The sequence below is a fragment of the Gekko japonicus genome, unplaced genomic scaffold (genome assembly GCF_001447785.1).
Source record: "Gekko japonicus isolate JY-2015 unplaced genomic scaffold, Gekko_japonicus_V1.1 scaffold1144, whole genome shotgun sequence".
NCBI classification, from domain to species: Eukaryota; Metazoa; Chordata; class Lepidosauria; order Squamata; family Gekkonidae; genus Gekko; species Gekko japonicus.
Genome location: NW_015163635.1, coordinates 232,253 through 256,377, shown reverse-complemented (window position 1 = coordinate 256,377; position 24,125 = coordinate 232,253). Strand labels below are relative to the sequence as shown.

Here is a 24,125-nt window from a genome sequence, read left to right as displayed (position 1 = left end):
CCCCACATTCCCCCCCCCCTTTGAAAGCCATTCCCCTCCCCTCTGCTGCCTCCTGCTGCAAGAGAGAGCGCAGAAAAGAGAGGAGCAGCAGCAGCAGCAGCCCCAGCCACAAGGGGCTCAATGGCGGGGGAGGACCAGCTAAGAGAGCCGCTGGGGAAGCCAGTTTCTGTGTGCCCTGTTCGTCAGCCTGCCAGCACCATGGGGTGTGTGGTGTGGGATGCCCTCTGCTGGGGAGGGAGATCGAGAGGGGTCCAGCCAGGCTACATGGTTGCCTTACCCCCCTCCATGGGCGTTAAACAGGAATGTGGTGAAAGGCTCTTCATGGGCCTCTTGCTGGCAGCATCATGGTGTGTGTGTGTGTGTGGGATGCCCTTTGCAGGGGGAGGGGGGAAGGCCGGTACATGGTTGCCTTTCCCCCCCTCCATGGGGGCCTTTAAACAGAGCACAGTGAGAGGCTCTTCATGGATCCAGCAATGCACAAAAAGAAAAAGAAATCTACTTAGCATTGTATCCCTTTCCCCACACTATTTTCTCCTGCTTCCTCGTCTCCTTCCTACCCACCAACCAACCTACTTTTTATCTCTCCTCCATCTTCAGTTATTTCATTTATACCCCACCTTTCTCCACAACAGGGCCCAAACCAGCTTACATAATTTCCCTCCCCTCCACTGTATCCTCACAACAAGACTGGGACATAGGTTAGGCTGAGAATGTGTAACAGGCCCAAGGTCACCCAGTGAACTTCTAAGGCAAAATGATTTGAACCTAGCTCTCCCTAGCCTGAAACTCTAACTCACGACACCACACAAATCAGGTGGCTGTTGGTGGGCCTAGTCCTGATGACCAGTTCCTCAAAAACCAAAACAGCTCTGGAAACAGCATGGCCCTTCACCACTTCCTTTTACTAACAGAAACTAAAACTGGAAGGGTGGCAATACAGTTATGGTCGCCTAGTAACAGCCATCAAGGGCATTCAATTCTTAAAGCTACAGGTACTGCTTCTATTAGCTTCCAATGATATTTTTAAGATTTCAGATCGAAGGTGTTTTTCAGGTTTATAAAAATATGTGTCTTGTCCGTTCATGATTCCAGTCTTTGAATTTAAGTATCCACAGATCTGGTTACTCTAAGAATGAGACATATTGATGTACAAACCTGCAGTGATCAACGAAACAAAATGGTTAAAACAAAAAAAAAGTCCACAAAGAAGAATCAATAGCTGGCCAGAATGATGCTTAGGATTTTAGTCTACATGAGGCTTCATACCTGATCAGATTTCGAACATCATTTGTGCTGGCTAGTGCTTCAAGGATTTTGAGCTTTTCTGCTTCAGAAACCAAAGAGGAATACATTTTCAAAAGGAAGTGCCAGCCAATTTCAGTTTTTGCTCCAGCTGTGAATATGATCTTCATAACATCTGTTGGCAGACTACACAGGGAGAACAAACCTTTATGAGAAGAGTTTAAAGAGAACAGCCACTTCAAAGCATTTTAGCTAAAACTGCCCTAAGTGATAACCTCTCTTAAACAAAGCCCTTAACCTGAGAGAAGAATTTGTAGGTCACAGAAATTAATATCAGAAGACCGATCAGATACAAAGGTAACTAGGAAGCAGAGCTATATAGCATTAAAGTTATACTTTACTTTGGAGGGAAACAGCCCAACATTAAATGCACAGTGGGTCTGGAACAACAACAGCTACCTCACATGTCATGGGGAGCCACTTCTATTAATTTTTTTTTTTTTTAAGTATCTGGGTTCATGGCTCATATCTCCAAGTGAGATCTAAAGGACAGGAGTCCCGTACCTTTAAGAGTTGTGGGGAAAAAAAAGTGGTGGTTTAAGCAATGGCAGCTTTTCTCAATTCCACATAAGCAGGAGCACACATAATTCCTTTGTCAGTACAACTATCAAAGATACAGGAGGGTCCAGTATTGTGGCCACTGAAAGTTTTTGTTTGGTTTACTTCAAAGGACAAAAAAAAAAACCCGGCAATGCCATTAGTGTGACCCACTTTAGATCTGAAACCAACCATTTCTAGGTCCTGAACTGCTGGTTGAAGACCAAAATGTAATCACATATATTGCCGTTTCGTGAAAAGCCTGCACCTGTTCGCTTCTTGCCCACGTTACACTGACCAAGAGCGACTGCCACCATGTGTACAATTCAAGTCTTGGCATGTCACCATAAGTACTGTTTGAGAGCAGCTACCAGTTGGCAGCAGATGCTCAGTGCCACTTGACACAGGCAGTGAGCCAACTGATGAGTGTACTAAATAACTGCATCTATGACACTAATCATTGAAATACTGGATGGGCAGCCTGATATTAATCTTTATTGTACTGCTGTGCCGTAAACATAGGCTTCCACTTCAGCAGCATCCAGTACACTGCAAGCAGAGCTGAACACTCCCACCATGTTCACATCTAAAAGCAAGGGCACCATAACCTTGCTATGACTTCTGTCCAGCGTAAAGCTCCACTAGGAGTAGATGTCCCAAGATGCCTCATTTTAGGAAGGCCCCTCTGTGTGCTCTTCTGCTGAAGCAACAAGAAGTGCTCCTGTGCTCTCAAGTGGCACTACCAGTTCCTTGAACCCGCTCTTGTGCTCTACACTTAAAAATGCAGTTCTGTGCTCTGTGCCCTCATTCTCACAAAATCAGTATGTATGCCTACAATGATCTGCTTTAGGTTGACCTATTGACTACAGTGGGATTTATTCCCAAGTATGTGAACAGTACCCACTTTGCAAGTCTAATTCAGATGTTAACAGTCACATTTATTAACTGCATGATGAAAAGCATGATAAAATATTTGTCACTTGAAGACATCAAGACAAGCATTTCCACATCCAATGCAGTGATAACTGCAGTATCAATATAAAACTAGTGAAACAGCCTTGTTCTGGTAGTGGTCAAGTAACAGGGAAATATTTTCTTGATGCCATGGTAAAGTGGATGCTTTATTCAAAAAACACACATCTATGTTTTACTTTTTGGTGCCACTGGAGTTCATCCACTCATTAAACAGCACTGTGGCAGTGGTGCTGCAGTTTCCTATGTTATGGGAACAGGCAAAAGTTAGCAGACTTGATTGCAGCTCTTGTTCTGAGAGGCTCCCTTTGTTTGTCCATGTTTGTTTCTTAATATTTTCTCCAAGCATGTTTTCCACCTTGTTCTAGGAAAGCACAAAGGAAAAACACCACTGAATGATAGCAAAACCCCCATTGCAATTACAAGGATGCTTTTGTAAACCCCCTAAATACTTTAAAATACCCAAGATTTCCTAGTCGTCTACCACTCACATGTACAATCCTTGGGGCTCTTCAAGTACTTCTTCCCTCCAGAAGAATGGGCTGAAGAGCATTTGCCCATTGTTACATTCACTCTGAATTTCAACTGGTATCAATATGCTAATTCAAACATCTGGCACATATACTTGAGTTCATACAAAACTATTTGGACAAGCATTCCAAGATGCTTAGCCCAATCCTACTTTCCAAGGGCAAAAAATAAGACTACACCAGCACTGTCATGAACTGGGAGAGTGTTAAGATTTGCTGAAGATTCCTCACTATCAAAGTTTAGTACACTGAAAGTGTTCTAAAAGCTTGAAATCCATCTAGGGTAGCTTATTCTATGAACCTGAAGTATTAGGGACGAAGTTGCAAGCAGATGGCTTTTGCATCTACTGAGAAACTGCCACACACTTCGAAGTGGCAAAATTTACTAACTTAGATATCTTTTATACATATAACTTTTCTTGTTATGAAATTAGAGTTGATGCCAGAGTAGGATAGGATGCTTCTACTATACAGTAGTAACTCTTTAAACATGAATAGTTAGTATTTGCCTAGTGTCCAAGGACATACCACTATTTTGGTAGCAAGAGTTTGCAATCCCCTCTTTTCAACTAAGTTGTAGATATGATTCACTTGATTCAATGCTTCTGTGATTGGAGCAGTGCTGTTTTCTTTCACTAGGTACTCAATCAGATCAAAGGTCCTGTTCAGTGATACCAGTCCTAAACTAAAACAACATGAAAAAGGGGGTCAAGCATTCTGATTAATCTCCAGTCCTCAGTACCAATAAGAGATGTTTAACTTTCAATATCTTTGCATTCATGTTCTGATAGGATGTTACAGTATAAAAACAAATGAATTTTGTGCTTAGCTCTTTTGCAACACGATGTTAGTGGCATACTTTTTTCTGAATTGAAATGGATAAAATATTAATTTCAAGATTTCCCTACAGAGGATTGCTCTCAGAAGCAAATTGCCTGATATTGCAAAAGACATTATACAGGAACAAATATAGGAAAGAAATTGCCTGACTGCCTGTTTTTAAAATCATGGTAATTCTTCTTATATATTTTCCTTAGTATTTTTAAGAATAAGTTTTATGCTTGCCCTGTCACTCTTTGCTAGAAAATAGCTTTGCTTTTCTTGGAAGCAAAATTTTCAGTGGAACTGTTTTGATGAGGCCCCAAGTGCTGTTAAGATCTACCAATCACAAACTTTATAGACATGGCGTAAAGGACATAGAGTCTACAAGTACATTGTAATTTAAGATGATGTATGAGTATAGTATCCACTCTGTTAGATGCTTTCTATTCTGTTTCTTATGTCTCTTCTGTTTGTTTTTCTGTAGTATCTTTCTATGAAACTAATAAAATCTGTTTATATATAAAAAAAGATCTACCAATCACAGTTCTACATCCCTTACAGACTATCATTTGCTTCCAGGCGGCTCTGAACTAAATCTTTTGCTGTTCCCTTTGCTCATATTACTGTTTACTCTTCTAGTGAATCTGACAGGCTAGTCCTTATATGTGGGCAAGATGAGGTACTTTTATTTTAAAAAAGCCTTTGTGGGTTAACAAGATTGTTTGAATTGGACTTAGCAGACATAAATAGAGAAGGCTAAATGGACCAAGATGCTCACTCATGTTTGTTTCACTGCTTACAGAAGATTAATTTGAAACAAAACTGTTCTTGCAGAAATCAGCATCTGTTTACTACAGTTCTCTTGTCTTCATCAATAAAAGTAGCATTGTTCGAAACTCTCTACAGGGGCATCTTACATCTTCAGTTATCACAGTCAATTGGTTTCTTCAAGTATTCAATTTCTAAAGGAATTAGCCATCTATATTATTCTAATTGCTTCTTAGATAAAAGATCCAGACAAATTTGATTGATGACAACCAGAATCCCACTTTTTTGGGGGAAGGGTCACAATAATGTGACATCTTTTGTCCAATGTCTCCTTTGTGATTATTTCCCAAGGAAATAACATACAACTACAACAACAGATTCCGAAAGCTCAAGCCAGGGCTCAAGTCCTCCAGTGGACCTTCTGAAGGAATTCACATAAATCTATGCAATGGCCATTAAGGCCACCACAAAGTATCTCTTAATAATAATACTTGGCATGGTTAATTGATCATACTGACTCTAAAGTAACACATGTCACCATAACAATTTGACATTACATTTCTCTTTAGTATGTTTTTTCAAAGTCTGATTACCACCTCTCTGCTGCCCATGTACACAGATCTATGTTCTGCAAGACAAGTGAACAGCTGTAGTAATAACCATGATTTTAAAAATTACCCTGCTAGATTGAAAATGTTCTGGATCAGATTAGCTCTGTCACTGGATGTCAGAGCAGTGGGATCTTCCTTCAGCAACTGAATCAAAACCTTCCAACCATCATCGTCATATTGCACAATATAGTAGCCATTCGATTCTACGTTGAACTTGACCCAGCTCACTTTATCTGGAAGTGTAATAATATCTACGGAGAAAGGGAAATAAACAACACATCAATTTGCTTCAGTCTTCCAACATCACTGAAAGCTTTTGAGTGTTCATAAGTGCATGAATTCTTCACCAGAATCATCCCAGAAGCCATTGTCTTCCTAGTTTTACAAAAGACCTGGTTAAGCTACAGGATCTTACTTGGATGCAGCTATCAGCCATAGCCAAGAAAACAATTCAACACCTCAGGGTATCATACATAACTGGAAGCTGTCTTGTACAGATGAGTGGCTTTGAGTAGCTTTTCTGCAGGACGTTTCAGTCCCAAAGTGGCAATTCAGCTACACAAACTACTAAGGCTGCCCTTCCACCTACCATCATCTGAATCAGCCATATTACAGGGAGGGAGCACATGACTAAAGCCCTATGTTTACGTGTAAACTGCTGAAGGTTAAATTTTGGCAGTAAGCTTGTCTGATTACCACAATTAATGCTATGATGATGTTCTGTGCTATTAGGCAGCACAGAAAAGACCTTTGGGCATAAGATTATTTCTCTACCTAGGACTCTATTTTATTTATTTGCCAAATGGGCTAGAGGAAACCAAAATGTAAGAAGTTCAGCACACTTGATGGGAAGATTAATCCACTGAATCCATTCTTCCATTTCACTTCACAGTAGATAAAATGAAAAAATCCCATCCTAGCATGAAGCTTTCCAAAGTTAATACCGCTACCAAAATATGTTTCATGGCCAGCTTAATTATCAGCAAAACACACCCCACCCTTTTTTGCATGCTTTCCCCAGATCTGTTTGGGGTAGTTTTGTTTAAGTCTTTTCTCCTTAAAAATGATCTATTGCTTTTCATTAACATATTTAACATCTCAACTATGTAGCAGCCTAAATTTTGGCAGTAGCAGCATATGTACTTTTTAATGCACACTGCTTTCATCTTCTCAGGAGCAGTTTTCAATTATAAAAATGTATCTGTCCTGAAGTGAATTACTTACATCTCCATAGCTGGCACTATTGCCCCATTCTTTCATATAGAGAGGAGCCAGGTTACAAAAAACTCTCTGTTACAAACTCTCTTTTCACTCCTACCGTGAAGCAGTGTTGATGTGTCCAAGCACATACCTCCAGGCAAACAGAAGGATTATATAGACTACACATCAAAAGGAAGACATGGAACTATTCATCTCAAAAAGATGAACAAAACAAGAACAGCTCACTAAACAGTTATGAATCATAGCAGTCCCTTTATTCTTAAAGTATTTCCAACAAAACAGCATCATTAGTCAACTGGATGGACTAGCTGTATTTTCAGATCACAAGGTGGTAAAAGTCCATCTGTACTGAAGAAATTGGAAATGAACCCAATTAAAAATATAAAAAGCTGCACTATTGAAAACTAAGGTTTCTTTTCCAGCACCCACCATGCCAAGTCATTAGGAGATATACTGACCGGGGGGGGGGGGGGGAATCAGCTTTCTTGTTCTATAATTTAATAACTCATATACTCATTCGTAGGAACAGCCAAGTCAGTAATACATATTGCTGGGCCAATAGGAAAATACCACACAAAACAAGAGCATCTGGAACTCAGAACAGAATACTAGCAACACTATATCCAATTTAAAAGCCCAATTATTTAAAACTCTGTTTTTAACTAAAAAATCATTAAAAATTTATTAGTGGGATGCCTGGGAGAAAGGTGGTATATAAATATTTTAAATGGTGGTGGTGGTGAAAAATGCCATCAAGTCACAGCTGACATAGAGACCCCCATAGGGTTTCAAGGTAAGAGATGGACATGTGGTTTGCCATTGCCTGCCTCTGTGCTGTAACGCTGGACTTCCTTCGTGGTCTCCCATCCAAGCACTAACTAGGGGCAACCCTGCTTAGCTTGAGAGCTGACAAGATCAGGGTAGCCTGGGTTATCCATGTTAGGACATATATTTTAAATACCTATCTCCCTTATATATAAAAGCCGAATGGTGGTGGCACTTCTCTAGAACATTCCACATGCTCCGGAATTGGTTGGTGCCCTGGTGTGTCACTCAGAATCTGTCCCAATCCACTGGCTGCTTTGCCTGAGTCCTGCCTCATTTTGCTGTTCCTCTCCCCCCCATAGCCAGTCAGAACACAGAGGTTATTTGCATATGCAGCCTCATTGGCCTTTGCCTTGGAACACAGAGGTTGTTTGCATATGCGACTTGATTGGCTTTTGCCTCTAACATTCTAAACAGTTTGCTGTTCTGAGGTAAAATGTGTCCAATCTCCAGGTGAGGGCTGGAGATCACTCAGAATTACAACTGCTTTCCAGATGGCAGAGATCAGTTCCCCTGGAGAAAATGGTGAGCTCTGTATCCTTATATGCTGCTGACGTGGCCCCCGTATGACAGCCAATGTGACATAGCAGTCAGGGCTTCAGAGCACGGGAGAGGCTGCAGGTGGTGTGGGGGTGGAAAGCTGAAGAGTGAGGGGGAAATAAAGGTAGGTTGATGATTGGCTGGTAAGGAGATAGGGTTGCCAACTCCAGGTGGGAAATTCTTGGAGATTTGAGGGATGGAGCCTGGAGAGGGTGAGGTTTCAGGAGGCGTGGGACCTCAGACAGGCACAAAGCCATAGACTCCACCCTCCAAATCAGCCATTCCCTTCTGGGGAGCCATCGTTGCCAATCTCCAGGTGAGGGCTAGAGATCACTCAAAATTACAACTGTTCTTTAGGTAGCAGAGATCAGTTCCCATGGAGAAAATGCTGGATTCAGTGTCATTATACCCTGCTGAGGTTGCCACAGCAAATTGACACTGAGCGTCCAAGGCCAGGGCACCCGCCCAGAGCCTCTTTCTAGAGGCCATTGTATTTATTTCTACAACGGACCTTTTTCCTAGTAAATTAATAAATCATAGGAATTGAAATATTGATTTCCCAGCTCTGTCCACACACCAAAGTGTGAAGCAAGGCATGTAACAACTAGAGATGTGACGCCCCCCCTATGAAAAAAGCCTCTGAAATACTTTCTCTTTTAGAATAAATAAAATGCTTCTTAAGGCAAGGTTTTTAATAGTTAAAATGTACACTGTGAAAAAGTCTGAGGATTGTTTCAATTTCTTCAATGGAAAAATTGAGAAATTTGGGTGACCACTGGAAGAAAAAATCTCTTATATGGTAGACAGATATAATTTCAAGAATTGTGTTTACATGTAAAAACCTGTCAACAATTAATATGCTATAATATATTTAATTATAATACATGAAAGAGTTCAGTATTTTCAATGTTATAAAATTTAGCTTAATATCCAAGCATGCTACCTGTGGTAACTTTATGAGTTTCTGTTCAAATGCGTTTTCTTTTGTTTACTACAGAATTCACTTTCTACCTTCAGTGTTTTTTCCCCTACTTCTCAGATGGCAAAATTAAGAAACACATGTGCTGCAGTGACATAGGGGTGCAGCAGTTTGCTATTCTTTCTCAAGTATTGGGTATAATTGCAATTTTTCTTTTAAAAAATGAAAATAGCTATAACTTTAAATTCCATAAATATGTCAAATACTACAATTTGTAAAGTAAGCAATAATGCATCTTATGTTCAACCAGTAAAATAATTATAAGTTAGATAGGAAAGTAAATACTGCATATGTTTCGATTTTTCTCCGAACTGTCCTTCGAAAGAAAGAAAGAAAGAAAGAAAGAAAGAAAGAAAGGCAGGCAGGCAGGCAGGCACAGGTTTTTCCCGTGGCTTCAAAATTTCTGGAAATTTTACAGCTCTAGTTAACACAATAATACAACAGTAAAAACAAAATGTAAACAAAGAGTAAAGCCAGGACTGTAACTGGAGCCCCCACCTTCCAACACAATTTTGGTGCCCTAGAGATGCCAGCCAGAACACAAGTGGGTTGGAAGTGTTTTTTACTGGACTTGAAAGGCTGTCCCACAATACCACAGTAACCAGTTTCATATTGGGAAAGGCAGTACTTCCTGGTTTGAGACAAACATTTTGCCACCCCATAACCACTTTTCTGTTGGTTGTGTAGACCAATCCTTAGAACAAGTTCAAGGCAGTTTCCTTGTATCAATAAAAACTAAGGCCAGCCAATTGAATGAAATCCTAATGTGTATTAAACTCATCCCCACGTCAAATTAACCTCAGTCAACAAATACCCACAACAGTGTTTCTGAAACATGTTATGAACACTTTCCAGAAGGCTAATATACTAATAAGGGACAGCCAGTGAAAATACTTCACCTATATTTACTGTCTGGGCACATGGTAAACTCAAAAGGCATTCAACAGAACATACCTGACTTGTTGGCCAGTAAATGTGCCCAAGAAGAGAAGAAAGAACTGCCATTGCTGGTGGTGTAGGAAAGAGGTATATCCCACACAGGACTAAAGGGAAAAAAGATCATTTATTGTTGAATTGTAGAACCTATATTATGTACAACTGTACTGACAATCTATTACTGTCTGCTAATATTTCAACCTTCTGCTGTTGGGCAGGTTTATATACATTAGGCCTCTAATAAAGGGTGCAATTACAAAAGTTAGCCCTATAACCCAGAGGCAAGCTATGTCATTACATTGTGGCTAGTGACACAAAGTGTTAACAATGCCCAGGGACATGATGATAGCAACTGTACAACTGATTTCTGCTCACAGATGGCTGCAAACAGGTATGTTCACAGAAGCAAGGCAGAAGTAAGCCAAGAGTGCCACAAAAGCTGAGCTCATGACAGGTGTATACAAAGCAGATTCCTACTTGTATGTTCTTGCTGAGCTTGTTTTAAAGTGTTACTACTGATATTCAACTACCAAGGTCAACACCAAAGCACAATAATGCAACATGTTTCAGCCACTTAGGTTTTTAATTTCTTTTTTTTTGTAAGAAAAATGTTTCCCCTTCAATTCAATGCTTCAACACTCATAGTTCAGTTCTTTTTGTCTTTCTATTTTAACTGTAATCCCCTTTCTGCATAAACAGTGCCACCTCAGCTGGACACACTACAGACATAAAAGCAGACATTTGCACACATGTGCAGTGGAACAGATAACTATACACACATGTGCAGCTCCTTCCCTTTTAAACAGATAAGTAGGATTTTACACTTTTTAAAAAAGCATTCTGCATGTATTCTGTTGATCAGAGCATCTCCCTAGGCATTTGCTTTTGTATATTGATACTATGGACAGGTCAAAGAGATTTCTTCTCTGCAGAAGAGATCTCCAACTTCCCCTATTAAACCTAGAGAAAAAGAATCATGAGCTACTTGCCTTTGTTGCTTGCCACTTTGAAAGCACAAAATTGTATTTAATCCTTGATCTTTCAGTGAAATAAGCAGAAGAATTTTGTACTATAAAATAACCTCCTTCTGCCACCTGCTGGTATCACCCAGGTGAAACACATTCATCTAGAACTACAGTAAGATGTCAATATAAAAGTAAGGCAGGTATAAATTTTTCCCCTCAAAGTCTATGCAAAGAGCAGAAGGGTATTAGTGACCATCCCTATGTAGATGATGGAAATCTATCACCAAATCCTGGAATGCATTTGCCTGATCAGCTTAAAGCCCCATCTTCTCTCTATGCTGTCATTACCGCCCTATTCCTTATATTTTTAACCAGATCTGCTGCAGGTCTCCAAGCACACTCCCCTCTCCAAACTACCCATCCAGCTCCATCACATCCAGCTGTTCCCGCCCACCTTCCTAGGCAAATGCCTTTGAGTATGTGTTTCAGCACACGTAATAAATACATCTTGGTATTTAATGCTACATCTCAATCCATTTATTACTGTTTCTAGCAGAAAGCCTGGGACTGTTTCCCCCTGAAGACAAAGTGCAGTCAGCAGATAGACTTAAAACACTTGAATGAAAAAAGGATTAAAAAATAAACCTTGAATGTATTATCTGATTTTCTAATTCCACATTATGCATAAATCTCTCCTGTGTCAGAAAAATCTGTTTTCCTTTTGTTGAAACTCTCACTAAGGGAAATCCCTTCTGGTGAGTCCACGTTTCCATAAGCTTTTTAACATCCACTTCTCCATGTGTGACCTATGGGAGAAAAATCATTCAGATGTATCAAGAAACCTCACCCACACTTCTACCCCTAATTTAACTAATTTAGCCGAGCCGACAATAAGCCGAACTGGGAAAAGAACAGCAAGTCCCTCCACTGGGTGCCGGTAGGGCGGTCCCCACCCCTGACTATGTGTGGCCATAGATAGGGATAAAGAGTAACTGTAAGCCGCTCAGAGACCCCTTGGGGGGTTCGAGCGGGATACAAGCTGAAAGCATAAATAAATAAATAAATAAATAAACTAAAGAAAATGGTAGAACCAAAGAATTAGTTCCTTTTTCCCATTAAAGACTAACATTTTAAAGACTAAAAAAAAATTGCCACAGGACTCCAGTTATTTTTGGTGCAACTGACCAACATGGCTATCCCTCTGGAATTAACATCATGAAGAGCTCTTCATTAGGTATGAGTGTTCTGCTTGTTCATCTTCTCACACACATTAAAGTTAAATCATCAAAACACTGGTACAGGCAAGGAAGAAAGAGGCAATCTATGGGAAGAATTGGGCCTGACCCATCTGTGTTTCCTCCGTCTTCTCCTCTGAGTGGAGAAAGAGGTGAATTGTGCAGGCAGCTGCAGTGTACACATACGTCAAGCTGCAGCTCTTCAAACTTCATTATAAAAATTAACTAAGCCATTCAAAAATATGTCTGCATGAAAGGAGAAACTTGAATCTCAGTTGGGCATCTCTTTCCTAGATTTTGAACTCAGAAAGTTTTCAGTCTTTCAAGTCCCAGCTCTGTATTTAAAATTAGTATCAGAGGGTTATGAAGGAATGTGGAACCCGAGAAACAAGGACTTCAAGCCTTAGAAAACATATTCAAGGATGACTTCTTTTCACTTCAATCAAACATATTACCTAAGCCTGTGATGGTCAACATATGACATATTTCAAAAATTGGCTATGTGGAATGCAGCAGCAGGAAGTAGCATGATTCTTCTTCCTCTCCCCTACAGACGCCCCCAACTGTAGGACTCTGGTAGGAATGAATGACATGTACACAAACCTCTGCCCCAAGCTCCTCATCATTGCTGATTCAAAGAAGCTTGGAAACCTCTGTGCTCTCTCTCTCTTTCTTATATGCTATGACCTGCTGCAGTCAAGCTGAGCCAACACTTAAAGTGCAGTCAGTGAATCATGTCAGCAACTATTTTGCACTTCAAGATCCAGGACAGCAAATCATCTGTAAACCCACGCAGCCCATGGCAAGAGACACAAACACGCAGTGGATACATAAAACAGATAAATCTGTTGTGTTTTTGCAAGAGTTGAGGGTCACTTCAGAAACTCCAGTAAATAAAAAAGGGGGGGGGCTACAAATCCAATCAATGGTTTAGGACTAGTGCAGCGGAAGACCTGCCTTCTCTGATATGAAAAGGCCTGTTCAATCTTCACCTGCTACAGGCTTCCCTTCCTCTGTGTTTAGGAGGGAGGCAAATAGAGACAGATCCTTCTCTGTTCCAATGTTCCTTTTATCAAACACCCAAGCCAAAGTGATTCAGTACTTTTTTGTCCTTTAGAGATCAGGCTCAATTTTTTATTTTCCCATAACTGTTCTTAAATCCATTGAAGGTTATTTCAGATTGTATTCACTTTGTTTTCCTTAACATTTTATGCCTTTTTGTAAGCTGCCTTGGGTATTTATTTATTTTAAAGAAAGATGGTCTGTAAAACTTCTAATCAGTGTGGACCAATTGTCTTAAGTGAGACAGAAGGAGGATGGAGAGAACACAGTGTCTTTTCTAATTCAAGGGAAATCAAATTTTAGAATTTGAAAAATTTTGAGTTTTTTTTAAACGATAGTACTCTAATTGTGCAAAGTTTATTATTGATTGCTAATTATTATGAACTTAAATGCTGACTGGAATTTTTTATAACTTTACAAGGAACTGCTGCTGATAGGGGCAACAGATTTTACTCATGGCACAACTGCCAAAGAAGACTGGCTACTTAAGTAGTATAACTAATCAACCTTCCCCCAGTTCCCCTCCTCTGCTCAGGACATTTACCTCGGTCATGCTATCCCACAAGTCATCACTACGGGTAGAATTATAGCTGTGGTCATGCAAATAACTCTGAATGCCAGCTTTGAAGAAATCCTTACTGAGATAGTTCTTCAACATCAACAAGAGAGAAGCGCCCTGTATTGAGAAAAATGTGTTAGATATATACAGATTCATAGTCACATATGCATGCAAGTATTGAAGAATACTTTCATGAGCAAGAGTTTTGGCCCAGGAGAAAACTGCTTCTTTTAGTTTAAGGAATACAATACTTGTTTTGATAACGAACAGGGGAGAGAAGAGAATGTTTGTTTTTTTTAAAAAAAGAGACAGCTATGTTTGATTTAATTCTGATCTAATTACAGATTAGCAACCCTGAAATGTAAACCTATTGGAAAGTGTAACCCCTACAGATTTTGAGAAGATGGGTTCAGAATGAAGCCTGAAAAGTATCTCACTCTGACCTTGTACAAACAAAAAGACTGTCTGAGCATAGGAAACGTCAATGAATTCGTTTTCAGCTATATGTCCTAAAGCTATCCTTCAGGACTTGTGATCAGCATCAACAAGTATGCAGAAAGAAAAAAAGAAATTAGGTGTTAAATAATGATGATAGCAGGACAGAAGGAGGAAAGGTCCAGAGGAAGCATGTGGGATACTGTGTCTCTGCATCAACTATTTTTAAGGAATCTGTTTAGAATTCTGAAAAGACTTATAGTTAAGCATGCAGTGTCTAAGGAAAGTAGCCAGATAAAAGCTAGAACATAAAATTTTATCCTGAACACTACCCAAGATCTACTGTCTTCTAGCCGTAATGGGGAGGGGGGGGATGTGCAACTTCATAATATTCGCTTTATCCTAACACTAAAGACTAACAGCAACTGAAGTTCTTTGTGGCATCCATTGCATTTACTTATATTAGAGCAGATATATACAAACGCAACTTGCATACAAAATATGCTTTAAACTATGCTGTTTCAGCAGCTTCCAAAATCCAATCTGTGCAAGTTGGGCGTACTTTTCAAGATACCAAGGGTGGGGGGCTATAATGAGTCAAAACGTCCTATTTGTTAGCTACTGTATACAAGTACATCTAGCGCTGCTATTTTGTGTTCACCAGTGCTTCTAGATTCTGCAAACTGGGCTGGCTCTGAAGATCATGAGCAGCTAGGGGTTGCTGAAAAGGACACAGATAATGTGCCCCTGTTTTGTGATACCCCTCCTCCACATCAGCCACTCTGGGTAAGCAGGAAGTTTACCTCTGGCCATGCTAGCAGATGCAAGGGCAAAAGCTGCTTTAAACTGTTCCTTTAATCAGAACAACATGTGGTCTGGCCACAAATGATAGGGACTGATTGCAACTAGCGAGGGAGAAAATATCAGTTCACATACATCTGTTTCCTACACATCTATATGGGAATTTAAATCATTACTACATATACATATAGTCAAAATCTATTCAAATATCAATTTCCTTCTCTCTGTGTTTACAAATATTCAAGAGAGGACAGAAATCACTACGTTTACTTACAACTCTAGTTCTAGAGAAGTACAATGCTTCTTCTCACACTGAAAGCAAACTTCCAAATTGTCACAATTAGCCTCAAAATAACGAAAGAATTCCTTCTTTAAAGCTAAGATGGGATGATTGCAAAATAGAAATTAAAAAGCAAAGTTTTTTTTCCCTAAAGGAAAATTTTAATCAGATCTCTTTGTATAATGTAGACCAAGGTCCCCAACCTTGGGGGATCCACAGAGTTATCGTAAGGAGTGTGCAAATCAATATGCACACTAAGCATTATAATTGTGATCTTTTGCCAGTATGTTTTCTCTCAATCAACAGTACAACTTTTATCAATGGGGGGAGGTGCAATTTTTTTTTATGTTAAAAGGGGTCTTCATACTCAAAAAAGCTGGGGACCACTGATGTAAATGTAACATTTACCAATTGATTAAACCATAAACCAATCAAGGATCCCCCCCCCCCAATTTCAACATTAACAGGATGTAGCGCCAGTAGTTAATATTAATACTAAATATGGCTGGTTTTAAAGTTGGGTTTACAGCAGTGGTGGTTAGTGTCAACCTTGGTGCAGACATACTTGGTGCAGATATACCACGGCTAGGGCTAAAATGGAAGGGAGCAGGAATTCATATGGACATACAGAAGGAGTTGGATAGAGAATGAAAGCCCTTGGGGAACTGATCACTTGACCATGGCTAGGAGTTTAGAGTTCAAAGACAAGTAATGATGCTCATAGAAATATATTATATATAAACACATACAACACTTCAAGAAAATGTAATGCACATCATAAAGTCTCACAAACCACAGAATGATAATTCTTGAAAGAAACACTACCCTAAATAGTCCACAAGCACAAGCCCTCTAAGGGCTGTAAGAGTCCATAGAAAAAATAGTCCAGTATACCCCGACAGTATTGTACGTTATATTCATGCCATTTCGAAAAAATCCTTCATGAAAGCATATAATAAGTCAAGGTAGGTACAATGACCGTGCACCAATCAAAATTCTATATTGTATTAAGCAGAGTCCAAAGCCTCTTAACAAGTTCACAACCCAATGGTATCAAATCTAGCAGGCAAAAAGACTCCTGGCTGTCTGTATGCCATGGCTTCTATTTTCTTTCTTTCTTTTATGAGCCACCTCAAGCAAGTTTCTGGAGAAGCAGAAAGTGGAGTTTTTTGAATAAATTAAAAAAACCTGCACTGAGTTATGAATAGACTAACTTGATATTTAACTAACAATATGCATAGTTACAAAAACCTTTTCCTTAAAATATTTTTGAAGAATGCAGAAACACTTCTAAATTGAGGATTTAAAAAAAGTTTGGCCCTAATGTGCTGATTAAAAAGTGCTCATAAGGGGTACAAGCATTTTCCAGGCCACTTTACCTCAAAATACTTCCGCCCCTTTTAGCTCCTGACCTGTTGTTACTACCCATGCTAAGACCATGATTTGAAACAATTCTGTGAACTCTGTAATGCGTTTAATTTTATTAAAAGCAGATTTCCCAGACTTTTGAAGTTACCTTGCCATAGGAGACAGTGTCAAACATTTCGTCAATCTCTTCCTGAGACTGGACAGCAAGAGAGATGGGGTGAGAGGCATTCAGGGAATCCTTCACCATTGTCTTAAAACGCAGATTTAGAAAATCATCATTCTGAACAAAAGAAGGAAAGAAGTTTAAATTGACCCAAGCAGTTATTAATGCAAGGAATTTCATCTCTCGCTATGTATTCTTCTAATTATCCCTTCTAATTATCTAATTGGCTGGGGAGGGGTGGAATTTACTGTGTCTTCCCAGTCCTTTGCAATATGGATGCAATAGTATCTCAGAGACACAGGACATTTCTGAAGCTAAAAGGCTGCTATCTTTGTTGGCATCTCAAGAAATGCAATGCCTCACTGTTACTATGGTAACACTTTCAATTATTTAGAAGAGGAATTATAGTACTCAATTAGCATCAAAATCTATGGGTGCAGACTCAGAGAAACTCCCAAGAGCTGTATTCTAACACTCCATTCTCAGTCCATAGCCTGTAGGTACAGGCAGATCCAAGTCATCTTGTATCATGGAGCATCCAAACAACTAATTCTTCAAAGGTGGTTTGCCATTGCCTGCCTCTGCGTAGCAACCCTGGACTTCCTTGGTGGTCTCCCACCCAAGTACTAACCAGGGCAGAACCTGCTTAGCTTCTGAGATCAGAATAGCTTGGTCCATCCAGGTCAGGGAGCTTTCCTAACTATAACAGACAATCTGCAAAATACTTTGAGAGAAGAGAACTTGCAAAGCTTGTAAAGCAAAGGGAGAGAAAACAGGATGAAGTTTTGTACTTAAATTTGGGACTATATGTATAAAGTCACCCACTCCAACTGTCAGACAGTTTGGATAAATCAGTTCAATGAGGGAACCTATTATGGGGCTTAGATTATAGTTATATTGTTATTTTATATATAAACTTCCCTGGGCCTTGCTTTACTCAGGTCACATGCAATTCATTTTTGTCTGCGCCCAAAGGTTTTATACCACACAAGTTTGCTTACAAGGTTATACTATACAGGCTGAAGATATCAAACACAATGCCAAGGAAAGTTAGAGGTAAAAAGCTACAAGCAATAAAGAGTTAAATGACTAGCATGAGGGCTACAGCCTGAATATTTTAAACCATACAATATGGGAGGGGGTTTAGTTTCTAACAATTAGGCCACCAATGCTCACAAATCTGTCAGTGCAATTGATGTTTCTAGCTCATTCAGTACCTGAAGAATTTTTCATAAGCTTTATTCAGGAAGTACATTCCTTTTCTTCATCTTGGTACCCATCATTCCTGCATCTAGAAGCCTGAAGGTTGACTACTGCAGTGTACCTAAATGGCTATTAAACTAAGGTTGCCAGATCTGGGTTGGGAGACACCTTAAAATTCTGGGTGCGGGGCCTGAGGACGGTGGGGTTTGGGGAAGGGAGGGACTTTGATGGGGTAGAATGCCAAGAGTCCACCTTCCAAAGTGGCCATTTTCTCCAAGTGAACCGATCTCTGTCGCCTGGAGATCAGTTGTAATCCCAGGAGATTTCCAGCACCATGTGGAGGTTGGCAACACTATATTAAACTCTGTTTCTGACCACACACTCTGGCACAAATTTCTGAGCCACACTGTACAAGATTAGCCTCAAGTAGCCATGTTACATAACTGCTCTTCCTGTGTGTGGGAGGAAACTCCCCCCCCAAAAAAAAACCCTTACAAATTTGGTTTAAGACCAACAAAGTTTCAAAGTGTAAGCTTTTGTATGCAACTTACACTTAGAATAAAACTTTGTTGGTCTTAACGGTGCCACTGGACTCAAACTTTGTTCTGCTGCTTCAGACCAACACGGCTACCCCACCTAAACTTGAATTATGTTAAAGATGCTCTGTCCTCTGCTCCCTTAATTCTTTTAATTTAATAGAGCAATCTAGCACCACCAAGTGGTGAAATTTTATTTCTTCAGGTTAACCGCATATGTGCAAGGTTTTAAACAAAGCTCTTAATTAGGCCAGCATCCTGGTCAGGAGGTACATATGGGTAGTTGACGGCCAAGACACCAACTGCTTTCTGATCCCTCCCCCATATGTACCCACAGATGTGGTTCCTGTTGTTGTAATATAACACTGAAGGGGTGATGGATCCCCATCACATACACAGACCACAGGCTTCATGGTGTTTCTCCTTTATAAGCGTCAAAGCATCTGTGGGCTAATATGCCTCAATTCTCCCTTTTAGCACGTTCATCTTTTTGCCTGCTTGTCCTGTTTACAGAGGTCATAGCTGCTATGTTCTCAGCTGCAGGAAGGTATGCCCTGTTGTTGGCCATCCAGAGGAGCTGGCTGGCCACTATGTCAGACATGATGCTAGACTAGATGGACCACTGAACTGATCCAGCAGGGCTCTTCTTATGTTCTTATGTCTGCGGTAGAAAAGCAAGATTCAAGCCCAGTAGCACCTAAGAGGCCAAGAAGATTTTCAGGGTATGGGCTTTCAAGAGTCAAAGCTCCCTTCATCAGATCTCGAAGGTGCTACTCGACTCAAATTATTCTCTAAGCTCCAGAATTTGACAGCTTTAAATGCTAACAAAAATTTCAATTGCACTTTATTTCTTACTGACAGCCTGTATAAATGAAAAAATACCACCAGGGAGGTAAATACAAAGACAAGCATCAAAATTACAAGCCCTTCAAAAGAGGACACAGAAGTGTCTTCTTTGCAAAGCAAACTTTTACCAAATACTGCTCTGGCCTTTAAGTTTAAAGTCAAATAGTTACCAAATCCAAGATTTTTTCCCCTGTGCCTCCAATTGTATCTACTTACAGTAAACAAATCTGGGAAAATTTCAGACATGGCAAAGTATTCCATAAAAGTGGCAAATCCTTCATTCAGCCACAAGTCATTCCACCATTCCATAGTTACAAGATTGCCAAACCACTACAAATAGAAAAAAAGAACAATGCATTCCTATCAGTAGAGATACAGGGTGCAAGTAAGACTCCACAAAGCACTATTTTAGTGGTTCTTACATAGAGCAGGCAACAAAGGATTCTGAACAGTAAAAAGCAATTTATCATCTTAACAGGAAACCGAGCAGATTGCAGTCATGATGGGAGATAACAACCTACATTGCTCTAACTTCTGGGACAGCATATACCATACCAGTCCCTCAGCCAGCAAAACAACACTACAGATATGATGTCTTGGGCTAGTGGCTTCCTCTGCATTAATGCCAATTTAAAAAGTATTTTAAAAGCTTCTCATTAACTGTATAAGTGTTTCAATTAAAATAACAGATTATTCTTTGTTGTTACCCACCCCGGATCTTGACTGTGTTGGGAGAAAGGCTGAGCATACAAACGTTCTAAATAAATATGAACTGCATGAAGAAGCATATAGGCATGGCTATTCAGTTATTTCTAACCATAATTCTTAATAAAGTACTTAAGTGCAAAAACATGCACATGGAGAAAAAAAAATCACATTAACCCCAGAACTTGTCCACTGAACCCAACATGCATGGGCAAAATAGACAGTGTTGCACCCCGCCAGACTAAGCAGGGGTATTGCTTTCTTATCCCATTACATATGCAAACTCATTCTATCCTCACATATGTTTTCTCATCAAGTAGGGCTATACATCCCCTATATTTTGATGTTTTTCTTTTCTTTCTTTCTTTTTTGAAATAGTATATTATAATTGTGATTGTAATGCAATGCAGTATCTTGTTGGTCTCTGACATAATAACACTGTACCCCAGGAAAAGGATTCTGTCAGTTAACTCCATGTTTTAGTGAAACAAAATGTTATTACTGCTCTTAACAATTAAGAATGTAATTGAATATGTAATATAATTTGGAATGGTAGATTTAAATATAGTTCTCTGTTTTGGGGACAAGGAAAACACTCTGCACAGCCAAGATGCTGTAAAGTTCGCCTCCATGCTGGAAAGGATATGGATGGGGGTCTAAGGATGGGATTCTCACAAATTAGGACACATTAATCTCCAGTTCTAACATATTTATTACCTATGTTGTTTTCCCCCCCAGGTGAACCAAAGCAGATGATAACCAGAAACCGAGTGTGTCACTCTTTTGATCTGTTTAAAAAAATATTTTCACTATTTTGCATGCTAATTTAACAAGCCACCCCCCTATATATACAACTATGATATGTAATTCCATTTCATCATCTGACAAAGTGTGCATGCAAACGAAAGCTCACATCTTGAATAAAAAAATGTTGGTCTTAAAGGTGCCAATGGACTCTAACTTGGTAGTGTTGCACCCTGTTATGCCCCACCATCTTTCCCAGTTGCCCGAGGCACCAAAAGGAGGAGGGGCGGAACTGGTCCCATAAAGGCCTACCTATTCCGCCCCCAATGATCAATGTCACAATGCCTGTGTTGTACACTGTTGCCTCCTCCCTTCCAGGGGAGGCAAGGCAGCTCCCAACCCGCACATGCTGTTGGCTCTTCGGGTGGAGGTAAGCCATATTATGCCCTCACCATCTTTCCCAGTTGCTCCCTGTACAAACAGATAATGGTTTAGCTCATAACAAGAAGCACCTGCACGAGGAGCTTCCACTCATACTAAGGTGTGTGTAGGGGGGTTCCACAGATTTTTCCTTCAGCTGCAGCTTCCTGTGCTGTGTCCCATGCTGTTCTGAAGGCTCTCTTGACCCTCATAGCAGCTTTGGGGGAGCGATGCAGGGAAGATGGAAAAGAGCAGTTTCATGAGTTTTGCCTAAAATTCGATCTCAAAAGACCACAAGGCCAGTGTCAGATTAGCCTCGTTCTTTAAACTTACTTACAGTTTCTCTCTTCCTTCCTTATGAGGTACCCATGCCAAATATTCACATCATGAATCAGTATGATCATACAAGGTTGCCAAGAGATTCCAGAGTACATGGTCAAGATTTTATAAATGGTTTGAAGAATACTACAAATGAACAATGTAGACTTATAATTATATCTGGAGATATTTTAGATTAAATGTTAAATATAATCCAGAACATCTACAGAAAAGTTTTTGGTGATAAATACTGATTTCATAGCTATACAATGTAGCAGGTAATGTAATAGATATAATAAGAAGATACTTGTAACCCCCAATGTATATGTTTTTTGTGTGTGTTTATATGTTTTATGTGTTTATTTGTTTCTGTTAGTTTTATATTGAAATAAAAAATATTTACTGGGGGGGAAATACAAGGTTGTCACAACAGCAGTGCTGGTACACTACATGAACACAGAGTCACCACTCACTAGAGCTTCAGATTATGAAACTACCTCATGCTTAAATATAGAAAAGGGCAATCAGGTTGATTAAGGGGCTGAGAATCTTTCCTATGAGGAAAGGCTGAAGAGTCTGGGCATTATCAGTTCTGAAAAAGACTGCTAAGGGGAGACACGATGGAGATGTATAAACTTATGCATGGGATGGAAGAAGTGGATATTCACTGCTTCTTCTCCCTCTCTGATAATACTAAAACTCAGGGGCACACCATGGAGTTCTTGGAGAATAGGACAGAACAAACAAAAGTAAATACTGACTGACTCAATAATTAAATCGTGAAGCTCACTTCCAGTAAATGTAATGATGTCCACACGCATAATGACTTTAAAAGGGGATTAGAGCGATTCACGGAGAATACATCCATCAATGGCTACTAACCATAATGAAAATGTTATCAAAACCCTGTGGCTTGGAGTCACAGGTATCCCCACAAATGTACACCCCAATAGTCTAGAGTGTGTGTGTGTGTGTGTGTGTGTGTGTGTGAGAGAGAGAGAGAGAGAGAGAGAGAGAGAGAGAGAGAGAGAGTGTGTGTGTGTGTGTGTGTGTGTGTGTTCAGGTTGCAGCCGATTTATGGTGACCCCAGAGGGTTTTCAAGGCAAGTGATTAAGCAGAGGTGGTTTGCTGTTTCCTTCCTCCACTTAGGGACCATGTAAGCCAGTGTATACATGGGCTTGCCCTGGCATGTCCCTTCCCCAAAGGAGTTGGAAAGCAAGACAATGCTTCAGTTTTACTCCTTAGACTGGAAACACTGGAAAGCCTTCTCCTAAGGGTCCCTTTCTACTAGTGTAGGCGCAAGGGGTGCCAACATTTAAACTGGTCCCCCTGGCTGCTCCTTTAGTATCTGTTCAATACGCAAGTAATTACCAGGTGACCTTAGTTAATTTCATTCCCTGAAAAAGTTTCAGCTGCCCCTTTGCACGCATTGAACCTCAATTAAAGGGACAGGATATTTTCCCTCTACAGTGTGTGGCAGCCCTAGTAGGCCCAAGAACCAAGTTTGAGTCCAGTGGCAACTTTAAGACCAACCAAGTTTAATTCTGGATATGCACTTTTGGGTGCATGCACACTTCTTCAGATAGGCAAGTTACCACATGGAGCACAGTCCCTTTAAGACTGGTCACCTAATCGTAAACGTTTTGTATAACTGTGCCAATGAGAACAATAAGGCTTAATTTGCATTACCACTAGCTATGCATTGGGAAGGAATTGTCGGCTGCGGACCAGGGTACCGGAACTTGGAGCGAGAAGTTTGCGCTCCTGGCTGTTCCTACCAGCTCCTAACCCTCCCCCCGGCTCCAGGGCGCGAAGAGAATCTGGCAAACCTTGTAAATTGCTCACGACTCTGCAAGGGATTTGGACCTCTTGTTGCCTCTACAAGGGGGAAAAGGCAGAGCACGGCATCTCGGAAGCAAGTCACGCCCTTCTTTTGAACAGGGGCACTTTTTGCTCCATGGGAAGCCACTCTTTAAATGAGCCGGGAAGTGCCATCCAGGGCCGGCCCAAGGTGTTTCTGTGCCCTAGGCGAGGCCAGCTTGTGGCGCCCCCAGGCGATGCCAACCTCCCGGTGGAGCCTGGAGATCTCCCAAAAACACGCCCAGGAGGGGGGCACCGGGCGCCACAAGCTAGTCTCGCCCCTGCCTGAGTCAGGCCCAGCCAGGCAGCTTCTTCCGAGAAAGGGCTCGGGCCGGCCGGGGGCGAGGGTGAGTGCGCTTACTGGAACCCTGGGTGCCCGGGGGAGGGGAAGGCGCTGCCATCGCCCCTGCAGGCCAGGCTGCGAGCCTTGCTCCCCCCTGCCTGAGTCAGGCCCAGCCAGGCAGCTTCTTCCGAGAAAGGGCTCGGGCCGGCCGGGGGCGAGGGTGAGTGCGCTTACTGGAACCCTGGGTGCCCGGGGGAGGGGAAGGCGCTGCCATCGCCCCTGCAGGCCAGGCTGCGAGC

At 40.7% G+C, this 24,125-nt stretch overlaps 1 protein-coding gene across 1 annotated transcript in view; it reads right to left on the bottom strand.

Annotated features, from left to right (window-relative positions):
- The window catches only part of LNPEP (leucyl/cystinyl aminopeptidase), a 70,453-nt gene that overhangs the window by 8,002 nt on the left and 38,326 nt on the right, over positions 1 to 24,125 (bottom strand). The window contains exons 7-15 of the mRNA XM_015407565.1: positions 19,713 to 19,826; positions 16,897 to 17,028; positions 13,850 to 13,981; positions 11,654 to 11,814; positions 10,062 to 10,150; positions 5,610 to 5,793; positions 3,870 to 4,026; positions 2,991 to 3,175; positions 1,267 to 1,428 (exon numbers count right to left, since the gene is read on the bottom strand). Of these exons, the coding sequence (XP_015263051.1) occupies positions 1,267 to 1,428; positions 2,991 to 3,175; positions 3,870 to 4,026; positions 5,610 to 5,793; positions 10,062 to 10,150; positions 11,654 to 11,814; positions 13,850 to 13,981; positions 16,897 to 17,028; positions 19,713 to 19,826 (1,316 nt within the window). The remainder of the gene's footprint in view (positions 1 to 1,266; positions 1,429 to 2,990; positions 3,176 to 3,869; positions 4,027 to 5,609; positions 5,794 to 10,061; positions 10,151 to 11,653; positions 11,815 to 13,849; positions 13,982 to 16,896; positions 17,029 to 19,712; positions 19,827 to 24,125) is intronic.